The sequence below is a fragment of the Penicillium citrinum genome (assembly GCF_028827155.1).
Source record: "Penicillium citrinum strain IBT 23319 chromosome Unknown utg000001l:1.0-4955037.0:1.0-4956770.0, whole genome shotgun sequence".
Lineage (NCBI taxonomy): Eukaryota > Fungi > Ascomycota > Eurotiomycetes > Eurotiales > Aspergillaceae > Penicillium > Penicillium citrinum.
In genome coordinates this window covers 3297910-3324668 of record NW_026622686.1, presented here as the reverse complement: position 1 = coordinate 3324668, position 26759 = coordinate 3297910, and the positions used below count along the sequence as shown (strand labels likewise).

Here is a 26759-nt window from a genome sequence, read left to right as displayed (position 1 = left end):
GATTGCCGCCTCATGAGCTCCTGCTAGCGGGGATCATTCACCTCCGAGACTCACTCAGAATTGCTGCTTTGTAGAGCTTCCTTACGGCAATTCATTACTGTTGCGGATCGAATTCGCACTCTGTGTAACTGTGTGAAAGTTTTGTGAACAAACCTTCATCTTCATCTCACCGAATCGCACATCAATGTGGGGTGGGCCGTCATTACCGAACTGAATACGACTTGGTGATAGTTCTTTGACCATTGAACACTTTTTACAAACAATGGCGGACTCTTTAGCTTCAGCCATGCAAGGCTTGAAGCTTACGGCTGAGGCTCTTGACCCGCACACGATACAAACTCAACTCGAGACTCAGACTGTGGAGGGCGAAGATGGCGCGACAAGCGGCCCTGGACCTCGCAAACAGGCACACCAGAGTGGGAAGGAACTTCTAGCGGAGTTGGAAGCGGAATTTTTGACTCCATCTTCCAAGTTCACGCCTAGCTGGCTCAACCAACTCCAACAGTAGGCCTCTCACTTCTTCCTTCGCAGAATAATGAACTTGGCTAATTATTTCTTGAGACGATGGGAGGTTCCGACAGAAACCACCGATCTATTTGAGATTGCTCCTACACAAACACGAACTGTAACTCGATTCACACGAGAGGGCTTGGAAGGAAGGGTGACTGGATATCATGAGGTGACAGTGCCAGCAACGAGCGAAACTGCCAAGAACTCCACCTCTCTACTTCGTCGTCCTGCTGGGCGTGCGGAATTTGTGAGGGGAGCAGCAGGCTTCTTCCCATTCGCACCAGGTGGCTTAGAGGGTGTCGAAGCTCTTGCTGAAATGGAAGCTGGTATCCAGGGCCCAGAGCAAAAACGGAGCGGGGGAAAGCAGACCGGTCTTGACCGGATTATCGATTTCGGAAGCGATGGTGGTCTTCTGACAGTACCTCCAGGGTTCACACGAGGACATGTATTCGAGGAAGGCAAATCCAAAGATTCTACTGAAGGTGATCAAGAAGTCGAACAAGCTCTTCTCCAAGAGGAAAGCCATCTTGAGATTGATGAGCAAGAAAAAGCAACAGAAGATAAAACACCACAAAATGTCGAAGTCAATGGTGAGAATGAGATAAGCGACGATGAAGAGGAGGATATCGACGCTCTTTTGCCCGTGGAGTTTGCGGCTTTGGAGCCGCGCAACCCACTTCTGGCTGGAATTCAAAAGCAGAAGGGCAGAGAATGGGCTCATGTCGTTGATGTGAATAAGGAAATCACCAACTTCAGTGAGTTAGTCCCCGACATGGCGAGAGAGTGGCCGTTCGAACTGGACACTTTCCAGAAGGAAGCCGTTTATCACCTTGAAAATGGTGACTCGGTATTTGTTGCCGCCCATACGTCGGCCGGAAAGACAGTTGTGGCGGAGTATGCGATTGCACTTGCATCTAAACACATGACCAAAGCCATCTATACATCTCCCATAAAGGCTCTCAGCAATCAGAAATACCGTGATTTCCGCACAACTTTTGACGATGTTGGAATTCTTACAGGCGATGTCCAAATCAATCCGGAGGCTAGCTGCTTGATTATGACCACAGAAATTCTGCGCAGTATGCTTTACCGCGGTGCAGATCTTATCCGAGATGTCGAGTTTGTCATTTTTGATGAAGTACATTATGTGAATGACCTTGAACGTGGAGTCGTTTGGGAAGAAGTCATCATTATGCTTCCGGAGCATGTCACCCTTATCTTGTTGTCCGCAACTGTACCGAATACCCACGAGTTTGCATCTTGGGTGGGTCGCACAAAGAAGAAAGACATCTACGTGATATCCACCCCCAAGCGACCCGTTCCCCTCGAGCATTACCTCTGGGGAGGGAAGGATAAATACAAGATTGTTGACTCCAACAAGCGATTTCTCGAGGCTGGCTGGAAGAAAGCAAACGATGCTATGTCGGGCAAGGATGCCAAAGCCAAGAAAGAAGCTGATGCCCTTGCTCAAGCTCAAACACAGCGAGGAGGGCCGCAGGGACAAGGACGAGGAGGAGGACGCGGTCAACCTGGGGCTAGAGGGGGCCGGGGTGGTGGACAACGTGGTGGTCCTCCCCAACGTGGAGGCGGTAATCGTGGCCAGCCTGCTAATCGTGGCACCGGAAATATTGCTCGTACGGGCCGCGGAGGTGGTCGGACATCTGCGGCCCAGGATAAAACCATATGGGTCTCATTGGTCTCCCATCTTCGCAAGGAAGAGTTGTTACCAGGCTGTATCTTCGTCTTTTCTAAGAAACGCTGCCAAGAGAACGCAGAGTCTCTTTCGAAGCAAGATTTCTGCAATGCTTCTGAAAAGAGCTTAATCCACATGTTCATTGAGAAGTCCCTCACCCGACTCAAACCTGAGGACAGAAATCTCCCTCAGATCCTCAATCTCCGTGAATTACTCAGTCGTGGTATCGCAGTACACCATGGTGGTTTACTGCCCATCATGAAGGAAATCGTTGAGATCCTTTTCGCCAAATCACTTGTCAAAGTTCTTTTCGCCACCGAAACATTTGCTATGGGTCTTAACCTGCCAACTCGAACTGTCGTGTTTTCTGGATTCCGTAAGCACGACGGAAAAGCATTCCGCGATTTGCTTCCTGGTGAGTATACGCAGATGGCTGGGCGTGCTGGACGCAGAGGTCTTGACAATGTTGGCTATGTGATCGTCGTTGCCAGTGGTCGTGATGAAGCGCCGCCCGCTGCGGCCCTGAAGAAGATGATACTGGGAGACCCGACCAAGCTTCGATCTCAATTCCGACTGACTTACAACATGATCCTGAATCTTCTTCGTGTGGAGGCACTGAAGATCGAAGAAATGATCAAAAGGAGTTTCAGCGAGAATGCAACGCAGGCACTTCTGCCAGAACACGAGAAGCAGGTTCAGCTTTCTGAAGCCAGTTTGGCAAAAATCAAACGAGAGCATTGTGAAATCTGTGACGTTGATCTTGAAGCTTGCCACGCGGCTTCGATTGAGTTTAAGCGACTCACTAATGAGCTACATGCGAACTTGCTATCGTCTCCCGTGGGCAAAAGGTTGTTTAGTATCAAGAGGTTGGTGGTTTATCAAAAGGTATGTGGATTTATTGTCCTTGAGGCAAGCCTGAGAATTCATTGAGTCTAATAAAACATTTAGGATGGACTGCGTACCGCTGGTATTCTAGTGAAGGAAGGTGTCACGTCGGGAACAGTACCATGTATTCAGGTGCTCGAGATGGGCACTATTAGCTCAAAGCGTCACCCTAGTGATATCCTGCCATTTCTACCCAAGTTTCGGCAATTCTTCCGAGAGCTTCCTCAAAATGGTGCATCGATGCACTTGAAAGTTGCTAAAATTCCCTTGACGGAACTTGAGTGTGTCACAAATACTCAAGTTAAGGTCACAGGTCCCATCTGGTTCTTGAATATCAAGAAAGGTTAGCTTATCCAACTATCTCCGTCCATTTGATCGGGACTAATATATATTATCTCAAATAGAGGCTGTAAAGGTCGCAGATAAGGAGCTGACCAAGTATACCTCTTCTTGGCTGAAGAATGCATGGGATGAAATCGATTGGTCTTGCATCAAAGAGCTTCAAGTTCGAGACATCTTAGATCAACGACAGGCTCAAGCCCAGATTGCCCAGTCTGGTCATTGCTTACAGTGCCCCAATTTCTTGAAACATGTGAGTTGGAAGGATATTTGACAATAGACTTATCGAATCCTAACCTCGTGTCTTTACAGTTCGAAATGCAAAATGATGAATGGCAAGTCAAGGAGAATATCTCACAGCTGAAGCAATTGATGTCGGATCAGAATCTCCAGCTTCTTCCGGACTATGAACAGCGTATTCATGTGCTCAAGGAGTTAGGCTTTGTGGACGATGCAGGTCGAGTGCAATTGAAGGGCAAGGTGGCCTGCGAGATTCACTCTGCGGACGAACTGGTATTGACGGAATTGGTTCTGGAGAATGTTCTCGCCGAATACGAGCCCGAAGAGATCGTTGCTCTTCTTTCTGCCTTTGTGTTCCAAGAAAAAACAGAGAGTACCCCCAAACTCACACCTCGATTGGAGAAGGGCCAGGAAGCCATTATCCGTATTTCGGAGCGAGTGAATGACTTCCAGGTCTTGCATCAGGTTATCCAGTCTAGCGAAGATTCCAATGATTTTGCCAGCAAACCGCGCTTTGGCCTGGCGGAGGTGGTCTATGAATGGGCCAAGGGAATGTCTTTCAATCGCATTACTGACCTAACTGATGTGATGGAGGGCACCATTGTCCGGACCATTAGTCGACTTGACGAGACTTGCCGCGAAGTCAAGAATGCTGCCAAGCTTGTCGGTGATCCTTCACTCTATACCAAGATGCAACAGGCCCAAGAACTGATTAAACGCGATGTTATTTTTGCTGCATCGTTATACATGTAAATGCACTAGGCGTTTCGTTGGCCGTTCTTTGGGGACTTACTCCTTGTGTGTCCCTTATATGCGTCACTTTTTACGACCGACTACGAGCAACATTGCTACCATTAGTTCAATTAAAATACATAACCAGTGAGACTAATTTCAAACGTACACTCGTAATTCCTAATAACCCTAGTCATAGTAAGAAACTTCACAAAAAGCCGAGGGCCCGGAAAAGCCATGAAGCCCGGTTCATATAGAAAAAACAGTGTGCGGCCGCTGATTAGCTGCGGGGCGACCGCCTGCGAAAATCCCCTTCCACCGACCCCCCTCTACACTTTTTTAAACTCATTCTTTTCCCCTCTTGGACCTCCTCGTCCTTGACCCCGTCGCCCCCCCTCCCTCTCTCTGTTCATCATCGGTACCGGCCCGTATTCCTCGGGGGTTCCTTGTTGGAGTTTTTTTTTCCTTTCCTTTTTGTGATTTTTTGGCGCTGGGGTGCCCCCAGGTGGTGTGAAGATGGACGTTACGGCCCTTCGAGACCGTATCCAGTGTACACTGGATGCAAACACAAGCATTCGTCAGCAGGCGGAGCTTGATCTTAAATATGTGCGTCGTGATATCAAGTGAACGTGGACCCCGTGAAACTAATAGCGGCGGGCTAACCTCCCCAATCTTAGGCCGAATCCCAGCCTGGATTTATCAATGCGCTGTTAGATATTCTGCAAGGCGAGCAAAACAATGCTGTTCAGCTCTCTGGTGAGGAAATTTTCACCCAGCGTTCATTTTGTCCATACACATCCTTCTCATCCTAACCGCTCTCTGCTTCATCAGCCGGTGTCTACCTGAAGAACCGTATCAACAGAGGTTGGGCGCCTATCGATGACAATCCGCAGCGAGCCCCCGTCCCCGAATCCGAGAAGCCCGGTTTCCGTGAGCGACTGATCCCTGCTCTGGCGTCAACCCCGCCCAATGTTCGCGCTCAGCTTGTTCCCCTTCTCCAGAAAATCCTGCAGCACGATTTCCCTGAGAAATGGCCTGGGTTCCTCGACCTTACTATTCAGCTTCTTGGTACCAATGATGCAAACACCGTCTACGCCGGATTGCAGTGCCTTCTGGCCATCTGCCGTGTTTATCGCTACAAGGCTGGAGAAAAGCGGGAGGAGTTTGATAAGATTGTGGAGCATTCGTTCCCGCAGCTGCTTGGTATCGGTCAACGACTGGTTGATGAGGAGAGCCTGGAGGCCGCCGAGATGCTCCGTATCATCGTCAAATCCTACAAACATGCGATTTGTGTATGAGCCTCCAAATTTTATTTCGAAAAGACTCGGGAGAATTAACATGTATCTTTTAGTTCGAACTCTCGCCTTCCCTCCAGAGCCACCAGTCTACCGTGGACTGGTGCACATTGTTCCTGCGAATTATCTCCAAGACACCTCCGGCAAACTCCATGGGAGATTCGAAGGAGGAGCGCGAGTTGAACCATTGGTGGAAGTGCAAGAAGTGGGCATACGCCAACTTGAACCGTCTCTTCATCAGGTATGACTTCCAGTCACCTTGGGTTCCATTGCGACCTTACGTCTGACATCAAAATTGTAATTCTAGATACGGAAACCCCTCGACAATGACTAAATCTTCTACTCCTGACTACACCCAGTATGCGAAGACCTTTATCAGCACATTCGCGCCCGAAATCCTCAAGGGATATCTCCAGGAGATCGACAAATGGGTATCCAAGGCTCAATGGCTCAGCAACCCGGCTCTCTCTTACACTTTGAATTTCATGGAAGAATGCGTCAAGCCCAAAACGATGTGGGATCACTTGAAGCCGCACATGGACAACTTGATCGCTCATTTTGTTTTCCCTACCCTGTGCCAGTCGGATGAGGACATTGAATTGTTTGAGGATGACCCTTCGGAGTACCTCCACCGCAAGCTGAACTACTACGAGGAGGTTTCCGCTCCCGATATCGCTGCGACAAACTTCCTGGTTTCCCTCACCAAGAATCGCAAGAAGCAGACTTTCGCGATCCTGACATTCGTCAACAGCGTCGTGAGCAAGTACGAAGCTGCTTCTGATGATCAAAAGCTTCCCCGCGAGAAGGAGGGTGCTCTGCGCATGATTGGCTCTCTTTCTTCGGTCATTTTGGGTAAGAAGAGCCCTATCGCCGATCAGGTCGAGTACTTTTTCGTCAGACACGTCTTCCCTGAATTCCGCAGTCCCCACGGATTCCTGCGTGCTCGTGCTTGTGACACTCTGGAGAAGTTTGAACAGCTTGACTTCAAGGACCCCAACAACCTCATGGTCATCTACCGTAACATCCTGGAATCGATGACTGATCCCGAATTGCCTGTCCGTGTTGAGGCTGCTCTCGCTTTGCAGCCTCTCATCCGCCACGATGTCATTCGCACGTCTATGCAGCAGAATATCCCCCAGATCATGCAGCAGCTCCTTAAACTGGCCAATGAGGTCGATGTTGATGCTTTGGCCAACGTCATGGAAGATTTCGTCGAGGTCTTCTCCGCGGAACTGACTCCTTTCGCCGTGGCCTTGAGTGAGCAGCTGCGCGACACATATATGCGCATTATTGGCGAGGTCCTTGAGCGGAATGCCAGCAAGGGCGACGAGGACAATCTTGGTGACTTCTTGGACGACAAGAGCATCACTGCGTTGGGCGTCTTGCAGACCATTGGAACACTGATTTTGACTCTTGAGAGCACACCCGATGTTCTCCTCCATCTTGAGACTATTTTGATGCCTGTCATTAGCATCACTTTGGAGAACAAGCTTTACGATCTATATAACGAAGTCTTTGAGATCATTGACAGCTGTACTTTCGCATCCAAAAACATCTCACCTACAATGTGGCAAGCATTCGAGTTGATCCATAAGACCTTCAAGGGAGGCGCCGAGTTGTACCTTGAGGACATGCTTCCGGCACTTGATAACTACATTTCTTATGGATCTGACATGCTCGTGCAAAACCCTGCCTACCTTGGTGCACTCGTAGGTATGGTTGAGGACATCTTCCGGGACGAGAATGTTGGTGGTGTTGATCGCATCTGCGGTTGTAAGCTGGCGGAAACCCTCATGCTCAACCTTCGCGGAAGCATCGACCAATACATTCCTCTCTTTATCGAGCTGTCTATGAACATCATCGATACCTCCGAGGTGCGGACCAAGACATACCGTATCCATCTGATGGAGATGGTGATCAACGCCATTTACTATAACCCTGTCCTCAGTCTTCAGGTCCTTGAGGCTAAAGGCTGGACAAACAAATTCTTTAGCACCTGGTTCTCCAATATTGACAACTTCCGCCGTGTTCATGACAAGAAGCTGTCCATTGCTGCAATCAGCTCGCTTCTCACTCTGAAGGGAGGTGATGTTCCCGTGAGCGTCCAACAGGGCTGGCCGAGGTTGCTGCAGGGTGTGACAAGACTCTTCCAGACTCTGCCTGCTGCTCTCAAGCGTATGTATCCCATTGGAGTTTGAAGTCTTTGCTTATACTAATTTTGAATTTCTAGAACGTGAGGATGCCACCAAGGAATCCGATTTCACTCTCGATGATGATCTCGAAGATGATGAAGACCTTGACAACGACTGGGACGGCGAAGTTGAATGGAACGAGGAGGAAGGCGAAACTGCTCTTGACGGCGATGTTGCCGATGAGAGCGCTGCTTACCTCGAGTTCCTCAACCAGGAGGCTCGCAAATTCGGCTCTTTTGCCGATGATGAAGAAGAGGAAATGGACGAGGAGAGTCTTCTCGAGACTCCATTGGACAAGGTCGAACCCTATGGCATGTTCAAGCATGTCTTTTTGAGTATGTCACCGCTCCGCTCTAGGCCTGATCACTCTCCTATTATTTATAAACTAACAATTTCCACAGACCTCCAGTCAGAGCAGCCCCAGCTATATGACAGTCTGACCAAGGTCCTCGGTCCCGAGGAGCAACAGATTATCCAAGCCGTTTTCCACGAGGCTGACGCCAAGGCACTGGCCGCTGCTGCCAACGCCGAAGCCGCCGCTGCAGCGGGCATGCAGCCCAACGGCAACCAATAGACCGACGGTAGAAACAGGGTCAACTGTGCCTAACAACTTTGCAGAGCCAGCGAGGCTGGTTGCTGCGTCAATGTCTGGTCTTGTTCGGGATACCCGTCTATCGCATCCTTTCCTCACGAGACATATGCCTATTTCATGTCTTCTTCCAATTGTCTAGATCACGTCTTGCTTTCCCGTCTATATGTGCTTATGTTTCCTCTTTTCCTTTATATCATGTCGCCGCTGATGTGCTCTCAAAAGTCGCTACCCCCTGCCCTTCTAATCCACCTCCCTGCACAGATTCCCCAAGAACACCACCATCCTCATGATAAAGTACATCAGCCTCATCACACAAATACCGAGTTCAAATCATGCAATTAGCAAGTAGATTTTGCACTTCCTGTCCTTGATCTCTACCGCTATAGGTTGAACTACCTTTAGTCCAAGGGTTCCCGTAGTTTTCTACTCTTCTCATACAACAATGCCGCCCCACGTGGCATCCCCGGGATGATATCACTAAAGAGTCTTGATTACATGGAACACAGAATTCAGAAAGGGAAGATCGACAACAAATGCAGTTTACAGTATGATTAAATAAAATATCTATAAAGTACCCGGTGAGAAGCTGTCAATTCCCCAATGCGGCGATATCCACCTCGAACCTGGTTATAACGTCATCATGATGAGACGCGCACCATGTCTGGTTTGCGCTGGTCACGTCAACTTGGAACTTCAGACCAGATATAAATGGCTCGCATCCTCAATTTTGCACTTATATCTATCAATTGAATTATTCAATCAAGTGGCCTTCTACTCCCTACTACCACTATCTGTCTATCCCGAAATCGGTTCGTGTTCAATAACCACACCAATCAGATGATATACTAGTCTTTGCCACTCTTTTTCAACTCATCTAACGCATCACTTCAACAGATATACTACAGAATCTTTTAAGATCTCCATATCCCAATACCGACTTTCCATTATGTCATCTCAACTTCCCGGCCGTCAATCCCCCGACCCAGAGCGCTTGACCGGCTCCCAACAAAAGGACGTCCCTGGTAGCGGCAAGATCGACGAGTCACTCGGCGCTCGACCTGCACCGGAATTTGCGCAGCAAAAGTCTGAAGAGAACAAGCGAAACAGTCTGCCCAGTAACCCGGAACATCCATTGGAGAAGGCCGAGGCGGCAAAGTATGCGAAATAGTGGGGAATATCTATGAATCGGGAGAAGCATTATGTATCGATGATAAATGATTTAAGTGTCTTGTTCAAATTACGATGATATCATTCTAAATTTATATGGTTTTGTTCTTGGAAGTAATATCGACTTGAAATTTCACATAGTAGAGAGAAACATTGCAAATTCCCGGAGGAAAGTTCCTAAAATATTTCTCATTTGTATCAAGCGACTTATGTAAAATGGTTCTGCGGGAAGTGGAAAATACATCAATCGTAAGCTTACCCCGAAACAAAGCCAGAGGGATAGTCGTTAAAAAACAAAATAAATAAGGTAACAAGGTGATATCATGAAATAACCATGCCTAACACCCAGTGTTGGACAGGCATCAAGAATCCATCTACTCTCATCTAAGCCTTAGGCTCAGCTGGAGCAGCCGTACCGGCCGGCTCAGACGCAGGAACAACACCCGGAGCAACGGCAGCAGCCTCGGCGGGTGCAGCAGATGCAGTGGTCGTCTCGCCCTCGGAGCTCTTACCCAGCTTCAGATCGGCGAGGCGACGAGCCTCATTATGAATATCACGGACCTGCTTATCAGTCTGAACGTAGAAGTCACGCAGCTTCTGACCATGCGGGTGCTCGAGAGCCTTCTCAAAGTAGTGGTTCAGACCGCGCCAGCCAGTAGCAGCCTTGTTGGAGATCTGATAGTTCTCATCCAGGCCCTTAGCGCGCTCAGTGGCATTGAATTTCTTGTCAAAGTTGCTCAGTGCGGTGGTGAACTTGTTGGAGAATCCGTGCTTCTGGTCCAGCGCGATGGCCTTTTGAATCGCACCATCACTGACAACGTATCCGTGTGCCAGGTACTCGGCCACAATGCGCGAGCGTGGCTTGTCTTCCTGGGCAATCTCATGCTCTTCTTCGGCCTTCTCGCTGGTGGTCTGGCCACCGGCGATATCGTCGATGTTTTGGGTTGATTCGACGTGGACGGATGAACCACCCAATTGGGTTTGGTCGAGGAGAAGGGCAGTCTTAGCAGCTCTATTGATGATTACATTATGTTAGAACAATACTGAGGGATTGCAAGGGGAAGTTGGCGAAATGATGCGCGGGTGGCGCCATCTCCACGACTCTTGTGAAACGCGGTGCGGGGTAGCTTACGCCTCCTTCTCAAATGTCACGCTGGCGGACTTGAGAGAGTCGGATTCGGATGAAACTGGAGTGATAGAGAGGTTGACAATCTTGCCACTATTTTGGAGAGGGAAGTAGTTAGCACAAGTGACCATGTGATTTTGTCGGAAGATTTGCATGTGAGGGGTATACATACCAGAAGCTAAAGAAGTCGCGGACATCCTTCTCGGAAGTGGCAGGCGAAATGCCCGAGACCTGAACAGTGGCGTGGGTAGACATATTATTGAGGAATTCAGTGAAGCTGGAATTCGAAGATAATAGAAAAAAGCAAGATGAACTCAGGAGGGGCAAACAGGACTAAATACTTTCCTGCAGACTAAAAACAGTCAAGGCCCAAGCTACGCCACAAGTGACGTAGCAGGTGGGCTGCACCGCCTCTACACTTTTGGAGGGCCCACCGGAGGAACTAACATCAGGCAAACAGAATAGAAGATTAAGTATAAATATAAGAATATACATTAGATGCCTAGAATGAATGAGAATGGTGTAATTGAATTTAATGTGTCTGCCTGCAGTGATCCAGAATTTAAGACGGGACATGCATCGCTCCAGGCTGTGCGCTAAAATAAAAGAAGAGAATAAACAAAAGAATATAAGCACCAAACGATAGAAAGGGTACTTAATTCTAGACCTTAAACGTCCGCTCCAGTCGGTGCCTCAGATGGTTCCTCCTTCAGTTTTTTCAAGCTCCCCTCAAGCTCCCGTACTCGCTTGCGTAGGAGTTCGTTCTCTCGCTTGACAATGTCAAGCTCGGATCTCTGGAATGCCGCTTCTTCGCATCTCGTCATGGGCGTACCGGACTGTCCAAGATAGGTTTGCGACACAGAGTTCCGATGAGGATAAATTGATGGACTGCTGCTATAGTGTTCACCATGGGCGTATGATGAATAGGACGATAAAGATCCAACTGATGGACGACGGGAGGTCAGGGATGCCTGACGACTTCGGCCTGGCCGAGAAGGTATGTTGCTTTCGCGAGTGGGCGCAATACCCGACACACTTCCAGATCGAGGACCTTGTGCAGATGGAGTGTGAGCACTGAGGCTCGATGACGATCGCTGTCGACGAGATGAATGAGACTGTGTCGAGCTTCCCAGGGTAGGTGATTGGTGGAATCCTTCCGTAGAATCATTGAAGTTGGAGGTGGTGGAGGAAGCAGTAGATGCTACTGATGCGGTTTGTTGACGAAGGACAGAAAGTTCGCGGGTCAACCGGTTTACCTATTTGAAACTCAGTATTATAAATCTGGATTTTAAATAAATCGTTTTGTATTTCTTCTCTTTTAAGGGAACTTACCATCGCTTCTTGTTCCTTTTCTAAGACCATGTGAAGGTCTGATGGAGTGAGGGGTTTGGGATGCCGCAGTGGCCCTGGACATGTTAGTCCTCAAGCTATCTTCCGACAGAACTGATCCTTGCCGAAAGCTTACCTTGTGCTGAGCTAGTGATACCATGTTCACTCGAACCCAATGGTGGACTACCTGAGTGTAGGCTGAGATTTGTCTTACTGGGACTCTGACGAGATGCCGAGGAGGGTGATACCACGGTTGGTAGGACCGATGTTGCAGCACGAGGTCGACGTTGAGTCGAGCTTGAATGGAGAGAGCTCAAGTCAGGGGCCATTGTGACAGAAGGGCGAAATGGATATCAGTGGATGAGCTCCTCTGAACCTGTAGAAGGCATACAAGAGAACAAAGGAAAAGCAGGACCGAGAAACTATAACTATGTTTTGCGACGTCGGGCAGCGAGAGATAGCGTGGCAGAGCAGAGCCTAGTACTAATCAACACAGCCCCTTGATCGAAATTCCCTAGTAGTCTTTGAAACATTCCAGATTGTCGTGTCCGATGATCATCTGACGAAGGTTTGTGCAGGGAGGTGAGGTAAAGTGAGGTGACAAGGGGAAGAAAGACCCCTCCCAAAACAAACGTACACTTTAACTCATTATGTACTACTGTAAATATACATAGTAACTAGGTATAGTTACAGTACACAGAACACTATGTATACGCTACAATATGACTAGTACACAGCTAGTTACCACAGTTGCAGATGATTTATCATTATTTCTACTAAACTAATACCAATATACTGTCCAGCCAATAATTCCTAACAAGAATCTCGTAATGATGTCTTCGAATGACATTCTCTTCAGTATAAAACAAAGCGTAATTTGTTCCTGTCGATCGAATTCATGTCCTGTACATAGTACTCCGTGCATATGTCTAATGCACTGCCCCAGAGCTATGGAAACGCATAGTTAACATACACTTGACTATGTAGTTCCTAGTGCTCAGACCTCCCAAAAGACTGCCAGTGTGAATCATGCTGCTTTTTATGTTTCGACTGACCAATCAATCAATGATAACTTTGGGAGATCTTTTGAGCACCACACCACGTCACCTTGGATACATATAAATCTCCAGTAATAAGATATCCCATTGACTCCTCGCAGCTTCGAAACAATCAATCTCCATTGATCTGCGGTTACATAATCACGGCCCACCTCGAAACGGCAAAACAACAACGCCAGGCGAATGTTGGCCGAGATATCTTGGTGTTTTGTTTTGATTTTGTTTATGGGGATCCACTGTGGAGGACTGGTAGTTGGAAAGCTGCCAGGAAATGCGCCTGTACAAGACACACACCTCACTCCATAACTCAGCTGTGGAAACTATCCTCTACCCTCTACCAATGACACCATGACCAGACCCTACGACCCCCCCTACTACCCACATTCCACCCTTCGCGAAACCGCTCGCTCCTTACATCAAGCCCCGACAAGAAGCTCTCCGCATTCGACAAGCTCTGACGTCGTATTTACGATCGTACATCATTTTCCCCGATGATGCCGACCCGAATGTCGCCCAATCTCACCTCGCCTTGTCTGCACCCACCGAAGGCGTCGCCGATGTGAAGCGAATACCTGCTGATCTCCCGGGCCTACGAAAGGAATACTTGAAAGCATTGCAGGCTAATGTCGCTGCACGGAAGGGATTGCAAACTGTCTCTGAGGATGTTGCCTCGCTGAGACGGCAACGGGCATCCAGGCACCGCCCTGCTGACCCTGTCGATCCCCAGGAACCTGGGGCAGAGCTGCGAGATTATCTCCTCCTACTGCGCGATCGACGTCGTCATTCAAAACTGAAGGTCTTTGAGCATTACCTTGTAGAGCTGCAAGCGCGAGAGTCTGCCAACCAACCAAAGGAAGACGATGCAAGGGAACACCACCATACAGAATTGCTGCTCTCAGAGGATTTAGAGACTGACGAGACTGGCCGTACCAACTCCAACACCGATTTAGATGACCTGGTTTACAATCTTGAACGAGCAGTAGTACGTGCTCGGATGCAATTGGATCGGGAGAGGCAGCTATTCGAGAGAGTTAGATCTCGACATGACTCTGGCGACGGCGTATCCCCGCGTGAACCTACCCCCGCCGTCAAACTTCGAGCCCTACGACGCACACGCGATGAACTAGTACAATGGGTTGAAGAACGTCTTGTGAGCGAAGGAGATCCTGATGAGAGTATGGTCCAAGAAATGCCGCCAGAGGAGATTGAAGAAGCCCAATACCTCATGGAACAACAAAGGGCTAAAATTAGCGAACAATATGCCGCATACCTTACGGCTCGTCGGGAGCTACTGGACGTCGCCTCTAAGGCTTGTCAACCTGTTACTGTGACGTCCAAGCCTGCTCCTCGACCGAATTATCGGACTGAGATCCTCACAGAAGAAATACCACCGCCGGACCCGTTGAACGTGTTGGCATTTACCACAGAGAACCTTATCCCACTTTCTAAAAGCCAGAAGTCAATGGCGCTCCAAAAGACCTATCTATCTGCACTACTTGCAAAAGAAAAAAGCACAACCCTCCGCGCTCTACACCGTCTTCGCGACGAAAGTCATTTACTTCCAGAATACCCCATTCTGGCCCAGCAGCCACGCTTCAAACATGCCGTCGCCGCCCTCAATTCCCGAAGTCAGACTCAATCCACTGATAAAGCCCCGCCTGATGAACTGATCAACCTCGCCGAAGCATGGTCCTTCGCCTCGAATGCCGCAGCATCGAATGAACGAGACTTTGCTCAACAAAAAATTGTCTTGGGAACCGAGGTCACGCAGGATGCACAGAAGATATTAGGCGAAGTATACGATATTTTGAATCAAGATCTGAATGAGGTCATGCAAGCCGGTGTGGAGCCTGACTCGGAAGCGTCAGATATATGGACCTTCGAAGCTCGCGCACGACGAGGGGTGGGTGGGTCTTCTTTGCGACAGGAAAAAGGCCCCAAAGGGCCCTGGGCCAGGTTGAATGGGAGAATAGGAGTGGACTGAGCGAATTAAGGCAAAAAGCCGAAGAGGGACAGTAGTATGTAGCTAGTAGCTATATATTTAGGTAGATACCTAGGTAGGTAAAATAAATACATATGGCTTTTTGCTGGTGGTGCACCCAATATTAATTCGGTATGCCATACGTACATAGGTAGGTACTTATGTATTTATATATATTCTAGGACACAAGATCTACCTAAATATATAGACGGGACAATACTAAGAGGAAAGGAGACTCATTATGCATGATTCATGAATGCGGTCGTAATTGTTTATATTTTTCAAAGACCTCGTGTCTATTCCAATTTGTACAAGACCAAGTTTTCGAGACTTTTTACCAGGAATAAAAAAAATCTCGTAAGGCAAATTGGCTTGCCGAACTTGTCGATCCGCACGGATAAGAAAGATAGTCCCCCCCCCCGGCATCGGCCCAGCCACCTTTTCCTCTTCTGCTTTTCTGCTCAGCTGTGGAATAGCCAAGGGAATTTAATTTATTGCTGGATACTAACCAAGTCGAGATGGTCTTTTGTAAACAGAGTATTATTAGTCCATTTTCACTGTATTCCGTACTAATATACTCATATATTAATATGTGTAAATGCCAGGAACGAACTACGGCGTCATCGGCCGCCCCAGAGTATATCCACACGACCCTAAATTCCCGCCAGTTCAATTTGACTCATCGGGACGAAAAATTCAACAGTCAATAGATGCCATTGTTTTTCAACAAACCTTTCTCTCTTTTTCTTTTTCCCTTGAAAATTAATATTGAATTTATGAACACTCTCAATTGACTTCTTTGAAGCAAGCCCTTTAATATCAATCACTTTTAACTATCTCTTTATTCCGCATTATCTTTTTTTTTGTTGGAAAAAAAAAAGTGGAACTCTACGGTGAGGCTGTAGCCAATTAGCGACGCGGTGGGGGAAAAAAAAGACCTCCGCAACATCGAGGACTCATCTTCTACACACTTCCCACCTTCGAGCCATTGAACTGTTCTTACCGACGCTTTCGCGCCGCAATGGTTCTTGCAGCTCGCTGTGGGCAGGCTGCCTCCCTGCTGCGCCAGCGATGCCTCGCTGAGGCTCGCCCGGCCTTGTCTCTGCGTACCTTCACCTCCCAGACCTCCGTCCGCTCTGCGGCTTCGACCCTGCGCCTGCAGAAGGTTTCCTCGCCCGCTCGCTCTCAGCAGCTGCGCGCCTTCTCCAGCTCTCTGCGTCGACTGGCGGAGGCCCAAAAGACTCCCACTGCCGAGTCTTACCTCGCCAGCGGTGCTGTCAAGCCCGGCAGCAACCTCGTGGACGTCAAAAAGGTCCTGGTTATTGGCTCCGGTGGTCTGAGCATTGGTCAGGCTGGAGAGTTCGATTACTCCGGTACGTGAATTATGGTCAATTGGATCGATGCGCCTATCGATTTTTCTTTCCAGGGGTTTGGAAATTGGGAGCTCGCGTGCTCCGGTTCTCTCTCCCGCGGAGAATCATTCGGGGGCCATTATCCACCACCCATCTCCACAAATTCCCAGAGTCCCTTTTCTCACAGACAATAACTGACTCTGGTTTTTATCATCCCACTAGGTTCTCAGGCTCTGAAAGCCCTCAAGGAGGCTGGTGTCCAGTCCGTCCTGATCAACCCCAACATTGCTACTATCCAGACCGATCACAAGTTGGCCGATGAGGTCTACTACCTCCCTGTCACCCCCGAATATGTCACCCACGTCATTGAGCGGGAGCGTCCCGATGGTATTCTGCTCACCTTCGGTGGTCAGACCGGTCTCAACCTTGGTGTTCAGATGAACCGCATGGGTATCTTCGAGCGCTACGGCGTCAGAGTCCTCGGAACTAGCATCCAGACCCTGGAGACTAGCGAGGATCGTGATCTGTTCGCTCAGGCTCTGAAGGAGATCGATATCCCTATTGCTGAGTCTATTGCTGTTAACAGCGTCGATGATGCGTTGAAGGCCGCTGAGGAGGTTGGCTACCCCATTATCGTTCGTTCCGCATACGCTCTGGGTGGTCTGGGCTCTGGTTTCGCTGCAAACCCCGATGAGCTCCGTGATCTCTCCTCGCGCTCCCTCTCTCTTGCTCCCCAAATTCTGGTCGAGAAGTCCCTGAAGGGCTGGAAGGAGGTCGAATATGAGGTTGTCCGTGATGCTGCTAACAACTGTATCACTGTTTGCAACATGGAGAACTTCGACCCTCTCGGTGTTCACACCGGTGATTCTATCGTTGTTGCTCCCAGTCAGACTCTGTCCGACGAGGAGTACCACATGCTCCGCACTGCTGCCATCAAGATCGTCCGTCATCTCGGCGTTGTTGGTGAGTGTAACGTGCAGTACGCTCTGCAGCCTGATGGTCTCGACTACCGTGTCATTGAGGTTAACGCCCGTCTGTCTCGTTCCTCTGCTCTGGCTTCCAAGGCTACTGGTTACCCTCTGGCCTACACTGCTGCCAAGATTGGTCTCGGCCACACTCTTCCAGAGCTCCCCAACGCCGTTACCAAGACCACCACCGCCAACTTCGAGCCCAGTCTGGACTACATTGTCACCAAGATCCCCCGTTGGGATCTGAGCAAGTTCCAGCATGTTAACCGTGATATTGGCTCTGCCATGAAGTCCGTCGGTGAGGTTATGGCTATCGGCCGTACCTTCGAGGAGTCTCTCCAGAAGGCTATCCGCCAAGTCGACCCTAAGTATGTTGGTCTTCAGGGTGACCACTTCGAGAACCTTGATGACGTCCTCCAGAACCCTACTGACCGCCGTTGGCTGGCTGTTGGTCAGGCTATGCTCCATGAGGGTTATTCCGTTGACAAGGTGCACGAGCTTAGCAAGATCGACAAGTGGTTCCTGTACAAGATCCAGAACATTGTTGACTGCCACAATGAGCTGAAGGAGATCGGAAGCCTGTTCGGTATCAAGCCCGAGATAATGATGAAGTCTAAGAAGCTCGGCTTCTCCGATAAGCAGATCTCTCAACTGGTGGGTGCCTCCGAGGATGATGTTCGTGCTCGCCGTAAGTCCTTCGGCATCACCCCCTGGGTTAAGAAGATCGATACCCTGGCTGCTGAGTTCCCTGCCGATACCAACTACCTGTACACCACTTACAACGCCACTTCCCACGACGTTACCTTTGATGACCACGGTATCATCATTCTGGGTAGCGGTGTTTACCGTATTGGTAGCTCCGTTGAGTTCGATTGGTGTGCCGTTAACGCCACCCTGTCTCTGCGCAACATGGGCAAGAAGACTGTCATGATCAACTACAACCCCGAGACTTACTCCACTGACTTCGATACCGCTGATAAGCTGTACTTCGAGGAGCTGAGCTACGAGCGTGTGATGGATATCTACGAGCTCGAGAATTCTAGTGGTGTCGTTGTGTCTGTCGGTGGCCAGCTGCCCCAGAACATTGCTCTGCGTCTCCAGGAGACTGGTAACGCTACCATTCTCGGAACCAACCCCGAGGACATTGACAAGGCTGAGGACCGTCACAAGTTCTCTCAGATCCTGGACAGCATTGGCGTCGACCAGCCCGCCTGGAAGGAGCTGACCTCCGTTTCCGAGGCTGAGAAGTTCGCCGAGTCCGTCGGCTACCCTGTCCTGGTCCGTCCCTCTTACGTCCTGTCCGGTGCCGCCATGAATGTCATCTACAGTGTCGATGAGCTTAAGGAGAAGCTCCTGAACGCCAGCGCTGTCTCCCCCGACCACCCCGTTGTCATTACCAAGTTCATTGAGGGTGCCGAGGAAATTGATGTTGACGGTGTTGCCTCCAACGGTGAGCTCGTACTCCACGCTGTCAGTGAGCACGTTGAGCCTGCTGGTGTCCACTCTGGTGATGCTACCCTGGTTCTCCCCCTGCCAACCTTGACGAGTCCATTATGGCCCGTGTCAAGGAGATTGCCCAGAAGGTTGCCAAGGCCTGGAATATCACCGGTCCCTTCAACATGCAGATCATCAAGGCCGACCAGGAGGGTGCTGAGCCCCAGCTCAAGGTCATTGAGTGCAACCTGCGTGCCTCTCGCTCTTTCCCCTTCGTCAGCAAGGTCCTGGGCACCAACTTCATTGATGTTGCCACCAAGGCCCTTGTCGGCCGTGACGTCCCCGAGCCTGTTGACCTGATGAGTGAGAAGCGTGACTACTTGGCCACTAAGGTTCCCCAGTTCTCCTGGACCCGTCTGGCTGGTGCTGACCCCTTCCTTGGTGTCGAGATGTCTTCCACTGGTGAGATTGCTTGCTTTGGTAAGGATCTGGTTGAAGCCTACTGGTCCTCTCTCCAGTCTACCATGAACTTCCGTATGCCCGAGCCTGGTGAGGGTATCCTGCTTGGTGGTGACATTACCCAGCCTACCCTGGCTGCCATTGTTGACTACCTGAACCCTCTCGGCTACAAGTTCTACGCTGCCAACCCCGATGTCAAGAACCACATCGAGAAGACCTGCAAGGACAATGCCTCCGTCCAGGTCATTGAGTTCCCCAAGAAGGACAAGCGCGCACTCCGTGAGGTCTTCCAGAAGTACGACATCCGTGGTGTCTTTAACCTGGCCAAGACTCGTGGAAAGACTCAGCTGGATGAGGACTATGTTATGCGTCGTAATGCCGTCGACTTCAGCGTTCCCCTCTTCATGGAGCCCAAGGTAAGCTGATCCTCCCCGAGCATTCTATATTTTCGTCCATTCTAATCACCTTTCACAGACTGCCCAGCTCTTCGCTCAGTGCATGAACGAGAAGATGCCTCGCCAGGAGGGTATCCCCTCTGAGGTCCGCAGCTGGTCCAACTTCGTTGGCGGCAAGCTGCTGTAAATTGATAAATCCTTGCACAGAATGACAGAAAACCCTCCGAATATGCCATGACACTACCAGGCGGGTTCATTACCTCGTTTTCTCCAGCGAGGTAGTGGGTCAGGGGGTATCTTGTTGATAGAAGGCGTGCATTTTCCATTTCCCCCTCTATATTCTGTTTCTACTTATTGGATGGTCTTGAGGGTTTCTTTTTCCTTTTTGGACTTTTTTTTTGCCCGCGGCGAAATGAGGTTGGGATTCAGAGCTACCCTTTTGACTCCCTTTCTACTGATCTGTATCTGCCTAACGAATTGGGTCTGCTTCTACCTGTTTTCTTTCCGGGACTTTGTTTGTAGTCGATTGGTTTTGTGTTTCAGCGACAAAAGAACTTCTATATTACTCTTCTGAGAGGTGTGTAGTGTACGATGTACACTTTTCACCCATTTTGTTTCCCAAGATATCGTAGTATAACTAGCTGTTCCCTCGTCCATTTTGAACCTTAGATCAACACCACGAGTAGTAGTAGGGAAATCAAACATTTTAGGAACTCTGAACCTTCAAAAGCTACTCGTAAATAAATACGTGCTTGTGTGTGGCTCACAGCCTCACTTAAGAAAAAAAAAGAATGACTAAGCACATCAGCATCGTTCGACGGATATCAGCGAACGATGTTGACGATGGAATGCACACGAGGAACCATCCAAAATGTCAGTTAGAAACCCTCTACCAAATGTGACGACTAGAACAGAGTCTCGTGCCTCAGAAGGCATGGGCAATGGCCTGTTTGCCACCTCGGATATCAGGGTTGGCGAAGATGTCCTGCATGCCAAAGTTCCTTTTGTGGCCGTTCTGGATACGGCGCGTCTTGATGATACTTGCTCCGGCTGCTTTGGAAAAAGGCAGATGGATATCGGCGCTGAGCTCAAAGCCTGTACTGGCTGTCGTGTGGTCAAATATTGTGATCGGGTGAGTTGAACAGCTATCATAGCACTGCTGTGGCATAATTTTGTGCCCTTGCTGGATATACCATTGATGTGGTTAATGGTGGAGAATATTGATCAACCATATTGGGTAATGCATGATTGCTTTGAGCATCGGCTAATCAAATACTGATAGACCTGTCAGTCTAAAGATTGGAAATTTGCCCATTCCGGGGAATGCTCCATCTATCAAAAGGTGAAGCCCAATGTGTTGCCTAACAATGCGCGCGCGGTTCTGCGAATGGTCGTTCGTACCGGTCGTGGGAAGTATAGCTCTCAAGAGCTAGAGACCTTTTCCAATCTTGAGACACACATCAAGGAGATTCAGGAGCTTCAGGCAAATCTCGACCGGGTTATTATGACGTCGAGGGCTATCAAGAACTACTCAGAGTCGGACATGACCGAAGAAGCTATTATGACTTATGCGGCGAAGGTATGAAAGCCGAGGTTTCTGTATTTTGGGAAATCAACTGATCAATTTGTTAGCTTGAACTCAACTCATTCAATTTGACAACTGCAATTTATGACCGAATTGGATTATACATGCACCCGTACGCCGCTCTGATCAACCACAGCTGCGAATATAACTCTACAGTTGGCTTTGATGGAGAAGAGTTGTTTGTCAAGGCCATTCGTCCCATCAAGAAAAACGAGCAGATCTTCATCTCATACATTGACACAACGACGCCCAAAGAAATTCGCTGCAAAGAGCTGTCTGAAAGATACTTCTTTGACTGCAAATGCGTGAAATGCGAAAAGGGAACAGATACCCGAGAGGATAAGTTCCTTGAATCATCGTCAAAGGACGAGTCCTCCCTAGAAAAGGCCGAGCGAAAAGCATTAGAACTGATGCAATCCGCCAATGCTTCAAGCACATCCCCGAAGAAACAATTCAAAAACTCGAACAGGCCCTCCATACCTTGAAACAAACATCTACCTGGCCTCTTACCCGTCAACCATACGCTTCTCTCCGCGACGATTTGATCGTCGCTCTTCTCTCAGTCAACAGCTTCACCCGTGCTTTCATCCAAGCCGCAATCCGGTATCTCCGCGTCGACCCGATCCTATATAGTCCCGCACACCCGGTCCGACAAGTCCACGCCTGGATTCTGGCAAAATTGGCGATTTTTCTTTCACAGGGTTACGAACCTGATCCCAAGGACCCAATTCAATTACACGACTTCGGGATCAACTTCCACTATATCCTCTGGTACATCCTGGCTGACCTTGCAAGCAAGCAAGCGGAATCTTGTACCGTGCCCGGATTTAGGAGTTTGGTTGGTGCCAATTTTCAGCAAGTCCATACTGAGTTCAAGTCTAATGGTATTGATCCGAGTACCGCTAAGCCTCTTGTTAGTGCTGAGTGGAAGAAGCTTGAGCGATTGGTTCAGTTTGCGTTGGACAAGGAATAGACTTGTGATTCTTTGAATTGAAGGTGTCTATGGGTCTGCACTAGCAGATGTAAAGAATTGAGTGATTCAAATCAGATCCTAGTAGTAATAGCTGTTTAGGCCAAAGCTATAGTAGGAGCTAGCTAGTAATATGAATGAGTCGGGATTTCTCAGACCCATTCTCTAGCGACTGTATAACTACTTAAATTTAGACTATGGGAATAGACTTGGTAGTGATCACATTTATTGAGAAAACTTGCTCGATTTACAAAGCAATGCACACCTGGGGTGTTCAACCATGCAGAGCCAAATACAAGACATAAGACCTGAAAAGCTGGAAGATCGGAGCAAAAACAAAAACTATGCAATATGTATATATACAATGTACAAAATCTCCAGTGAGCAGAATATCCAGTGGCTCACATGAGGCTTGATCGGCCACCAATCTCATTGGCAGCCTCGCCGTTGGGCATTTCACCATTACGACCGACAACAAACTCTCGATAAATTCCCTGGAGGCGTCGGCGCTCCGTATCGCTAAGCGAAGAGCGGGTGGTGGCAAGAGAACGCTCAACATGCTCCCACCGTACGATGATTTCGTCGCGCATTTCGTCTGCAGATGCGTCCGCGCCGTTAGTGGCTGGGGCAGCTGCGGGACCGTTGTTGGCTGTGCCATTTTCAATCTGGCGTTGACGACGGCGCGAGTTCTTTATAGCTTCCAGCTTGGCTGCAATTACAGCAGGAGATGGCAAGGTGGAAGAGCCAGATGCTTCCTCTTGAGAGGAGTACAGGAATTGGATGAAAGATCTGCTGGAAGAGCTGGTGGAGGCATTCTTTGTGGCGTTTGACTTCGCGCCAGGCTTTTCATCGGCAGTGCGATCACCCAGTGCATCATGGACGGCCTCAAGGTGAGCGTTATACACAACGGCTTGGAGATCGGCTCCAGAGAGACCCTCCGTTCTCGAGGCGATTTCGTCCAAACGAGTTGCTACCTCATCGCTCATCTTCAGCTTCGAGCTAACTGCCTTGATGATGTCCACGCGGTCGGCATGAGAGGGCATATCACACAAAAGAGACTTGTCAAGACGACCAGGACGTAGTAGAGCAGGATCAATCAGATCGGGTCGGGATGTCGCTGCCAAGACGTAGACGCCCGAGAGACCTTCCGCGCCGTCCATTTGGGTGAGAAGTTGGTTGACGACACGGTCAGTGACACCAGTAGAGTCATGTCCACGTTTAGGTGCGATACTGTCGAACTCATCAAAGAAGAGAATGCAAGGCCTTGCAGCCTGGGCTCTTTCAAAGAGGTCGCGAACACTCTTCTCACTGGCACCGATGTATTTGTTTAGAATCTCCGGACCCTTAACACTGATGAAGTTCAAACCACATTCACCAGCAACAGCGCTGGCCAACATCGTTTTACCACAGCCAGGAAAGCCGTACAGTAGCAGACCGGATCGTAACCGCAGAGGGCACTGTGCAAAGATTGGTGCATACTTTGTAGGATATTGCAGCGTCTCCAACAAGGTTTTGCGTGTTTCAAAGAGACCACCAATCGCCGAGAAGGTGGTTGTTGAGGAGGTAAGCGTGACATTGCGAAGAGATGCAGGAGTAAACCCCTTCAAGGCACTGTCAAAATCTGCAGAGCCAAGTGTAATCATCTTTCCCTCGGATGATAGATCCTGAACAGAGCGAATAAGAGCCTCGTTACGAGCGCGAGCAACCAGCAGAACAAGGTCACCAGGCATATAACCGTCAGTCTTACCAGCCAATTCGAGAAAATCGACATCCCGGTCTAAGACGAATCCATCACCACCGGATGAGCTGGGGCGACTTCCAGGATTTGATGGATCGAGCCATGATTCCTGAGTAGAGGAACTTATGCTTCGTACATGACCATTGAGAGACTCCGTGGGCTTGTCTTGGCTAGTCAACTTTTCCAGGACTTTGCGACGTCCGTCCTTGTCAGGAGCACGCATATTAATTATCTCGCGGACTACATGACCTCCGATGATCACGTTGTTTAAGGATTCCTTGTCCTGTGCGGTAGCCATCAAAACAACAGAAGAGTTCATTGAGCAATATTCGCGGACCATTGAACATATCACTTCACTGTTCTGACGACTGCGACCATTGTCATTTCCAACCTGCATCTCCGTCTCCGCCGGGCACAGTTTGTCAAGGTCGTCAAGGATTACCACTGCCCGACCACCAAGACGTGCGCACCACGAGGCGGACATGAACAAGCGGTTAAGGACTTCCTTGATGTTTGAGATCCTGGTTTCATCTGTGACAAGCTTGCGACAGGAAAAGTACTTCACATTATACAAATGTTCCTTTCGCAGACGACTAGCCAGAAGATGAGTCAATGCGGTCTTGCCAGCACCGAGTCCTCCAGTAAGCAAAATAGAGGAGGATTTGGTCAAGTTGGTGAGGGACTGAGAGATAATCTTGTCGATACCCACCATTTGAGGGATCTCTGCTGGGATGGGGTCATCTGTAGGTAATGCGGAAGAGTTGATATCAGAGGGTTTGGCAATTTCAGCTTGGACCTCGAGGTTGAGCTTGGCCTCAGAACCAAGAAGCCAGCCAAACATCGTCTTAGCATCATCAGGGCCGCCCTTTAACGGGGGATCGAATCGAATGATGGCACCATCGAAGGAAGACACAGAGGGGTGGTTCTCAACCTTTGGAAGAATCATTCCATCTGTCAGGGGCCCTGAAAATAGTCCAACATCTGATCCAGTGCTACCGTACAAAACCTTTAACCGCTCGGCAAGGGCATCACGAGAAGCCGCAGTATCGGAGCCAAATTTCAGACCATCCTTCTTCTTTGACGGGTCGGCGATAAAGGGATAGAGCTTCAGTGTCTTGACAGCCGACCGATGCAGTTGTGGTGGTGCAGCTTCCACCCGAACGATACCCCCAACTAAATTGTCGGCACCGAGGGCATTGCACAGAAGGGTGGACATCGCCACATGGTTATTATCTGGAGCGTCTTCCCACGGAAGAAGTTTGGCCACTAGTTTCGTGGTTGGAGCGCCAGCTTCATTGTTCTTCTGCTCTTGCTGAGCTAGTTGTTGTTGAGGATCCACCGGGGGCTTCAGACCCGAGGGTTGCACAATAGATACACATGCCCAGTTCGCGCCTCGTAATTCGTGAGAAGACAAGAGATCGGGATCGACCCAAATGCGGAGACCTTCATTTTCGTCTACTTCGATCTCCGGCTCGAACGTCTCAGCTGCCGTGAGGCGATCAACGCCTCTCAGGTATAAGCAACCTCGGCTACTGGATTCCGAGCGGCTGCTCTTGGGACGAACTGTACTACTGCCGCTTCTACCACCTGCACTCCTTCTGCTACTTCCAGCTGTGCTTCGACTGTCACCGCGCGAAGACTTGGAAGTCTTAGATCGCACCTTCGGCGCAACAATCACCTCGGCATCTGGCGCAATCTTCGCAAACGGAGATGTGGTTGGTGGATTGGGAGTGAGCGATGTGACGATAATGTTTGCGGTGGATGTAGGGGAGAGATGGAGCGCCAATGGGTGCATATGTTCCTCCTGTCCGGCATCATAGGAAGGGTTGGGGAGGGCGCGGATTTGCGACAGGAGGTTGAGCTCGAGGAAGGTGGCGTGAAGTTCGATGACTATAAACACAGTATTTAGCAACAAGGCCTGACATAAGAGCCGCGGAGAAGAAACATACTCTCCCAGTCCTCCGGAGTTAATGGTTCGATATTGATGGTGTGCGCGACAGGTGGATCGAGATGTACAAGAAGCCCGACCTGCAAGGGAGTTAACTACCCCACGTTCAGAATTCCAATAAATATGGGTGTTGATGCATACCTTCTGTCCCTCCGTGAGGCCAAGAAGTCTTCCAAAGGTTGTATCAATCTCGACAGTAGATATCTCTTGTTCTCTAGAGAATCCTCCATCTCGAGCAACGACTGGTGCAAGCTTGCGCTTGCTTGGCATGCCTGTCCATCCTAGGTAGCAAGATCGTTGCGGCGGAGCTCCATTGGCTTTGCCACTAGTAGACTTGAATTGAAATTCAATAATCACATTTTGGGCGGGCTGTGAAAATAGGGCATTAGCTAGAAATGCGGGATTGACCGACGGATGGAACGGCTTACCGTATTGGCATTGACCAGCAAAGAGACGAGTGATGGTGGAAGGTTCACAAGACAATTCTTCAACGGAACAAGGGCTACTTCGGCCGTTGTAGAAGGCTTCTTGGGCGCCATTATCAAGGCGCAAAGCTATTGTCGCAAGCAGAATGAGAGAGTGAGGAGTAGAACATCCCCCGGACATCCCACTCCACACTCCTCCCAGTAACCTCGGCCCGTGACAGTCAGGTGACTTATCCACGGCCGACGGAGATACTTAGTCATCAATTTAGTCATCAATTTAGTCATCAATTTAGTCATCAATTTAAGTCAGCATTCCGAAACGCGCTGCGACGCGTTCTTTTCGCGT

At 49.4% G+C, this 26759-nt stretch overlaps 9 protein-coding genes across 9 annotated transcripts; 6 read left to right on the top strand and 3 right to left on the bottom strand.

Moving 5' to 3' along the window:
* Positions 1-262: 262 nt before the first annotated feature.
* On the top strand, positions 263-4420 carry N7469_001250 (SKI complex RNA helicase subunit SKI2; the record flags this gene model as incomplete). Its single annotated transcript, XM_056640170.1, has 5 exons — positions 263-504; positions 562-3088; positions 3152-3431; positions 3493-3680; positions 3740-4420. 5 exons carry the CDS (start codon positions 263-265, stop codon positions 4418-4420), a joined length of 3918 nt encoding a protein of 1305 aa, XP_056505927.1.
* A 495-nt stretch (positions 4421-4915) lies between these two features.
* N7469_001249 (putative nonsense-mediated mRNA decay protein (Nmd5)) lies at positions 4916-8460 on the top strand (the record flags this gene model as incomplete). The annotated part of the gene is made up of 6 exons (XM_056640169.1): positions 4916-5005; positions 5077-5155; positions 5231-5691; positions 5751-5935; positions 6002-7869; positions 7925-8460. The coding sequence occupies 6 exons, from the start codon at positions 4916-4918 to the stop codon at positions 8458-8460; spliced, it is 3219 nt and encodes a 1072-aa protein (XP_056505926.1).
* A 964-nt stretch (positions 8461-9424) lies between these two features.
* On the top strand, positions 9425-9646 carry N7469_001248 (uncharacterized protein; the record flags this gene model as incomplete). The annotated part of the gene is made up of 1 exon (XM_056640168.1): positions 9425-9646. One exon carries the CDS (start codon positions 9425-9427, stop codon positions 9644-9646), a length of 222 nt encoding a protein of 73 aa, XP_056505925.1.
* Positions 9647-10029: 383 nt separating this feature from the next.
* On the bottom strand, positions 10030-11026 carry vip1 (putative actin cytoskeleton protein (VIP1); the record flags this gene model as incomplete). The annotated part of the gene is made up of 3 exons (XM_056640167.1): positions 10030-10657; positions 10778-10864; positions 10944-11026. The coding sequence occupies 3 exons, from the start codon at positions 11024-11026 to the stop codon at positions 10030-10032; spliced, it is 798 nt and encodes a 265-aa protein (XP_056505924.1).
* Positions 11027-11439: 413 nt separating this feature from the next.
* N7469_001246 (uncharacterized protein) lies at positions 11440-12429 on the bottom strand (the record flags this gene model as incomplete). Its single annotated transcript, XM_056640166.1, has 3 exons — positions 11440-12027; positions 12104-12177; positions 12237-12429. 3 exons carry the CDS (start codon positions 12427-12429, stop codon positions 11440-11442), a joined length of 855 nt encoding a protein of 284 aa, XP_056505923.1.
* A 954-nt stretch (positions 12430-13383) lies between these two features.
* On the top strand, positions 13384-15142 carry N7469_001245 (uncharacterized protein; the record flags this gene model as incomplete). The annotated part of the gene is made up of 2 exons (XM_056640165.1): positions 13384-13396; positions 13515-15142. The coding sequence occupies 2 exons, from the start codon at positions 13384-13386 to the stop codon at positions 15140-15142; spliced, it is 1641 nt and encodes a 546-aa protein (XP_056505922.1).
* A 1018-nt stretch (positions 15143-16160) lies between these two features.
* Positions 16161-19934, top strand: N7469_001244 (carbamoyl-phosphate synthase (glutamine-hydrolyzing) CPA2; the record flags this gene model as incomplete). Its single annotated transcript, XM_056640164.1, has 4 exons — positions 16161-16512; positions 16714-18980; positions 19007-19768; positions 19827-19934. 4 exons carry the CDS (start codon positions 16161-16163, stop codon positions 19932-19934), a joined length of 3489 nt encoding a protein of 1162 aa, XP_056505921.1.
* A 684-nt stretch (positions 19935-20618) lies between these two features.
* N7469_001243 (S-adenosylmethionine-dependent methyltransferase) lies at positions 20619-22305 on the top strand (the record flags this gene model as incomplete). Its single annotated transcript, XM_056640163.1, is given in 4 exon segments — positions 20619-20879; positions 21030-21326; positions 21380-21702; positions 21714-22305. The coding sequence occupies 4 exon segments, from the start codon at positions 20619-20621 to the stop codon at positions 22303-22305; spliced, it is 1473 nt and encodes a 490-aa protein (XP_056505920.1).
* Positions 22306-22703: 398 nt separating this feature from the next.
* pex1 (AAA family ATPase peroxin 1) lies at positions 22704-26527 on the bottom strand (the record flags this gene model as incomplete). The annotated part of the gene is made up of 4 exons (XM_056640162.1): positions 22704-25930; positions 25990-26068; positions 26130-26357; positions 26417-26527. The coding sequence occupies 4 exons, from the start codon at positions 26525-26527 to the stop codon at positions 22704-22706; spliced, it is 3645 nt and encodes a 1214-aa protein (XP_056505919.1).
* Between the last annotated feature and the right edge of the window lie 232 nt (positions 26528-26759).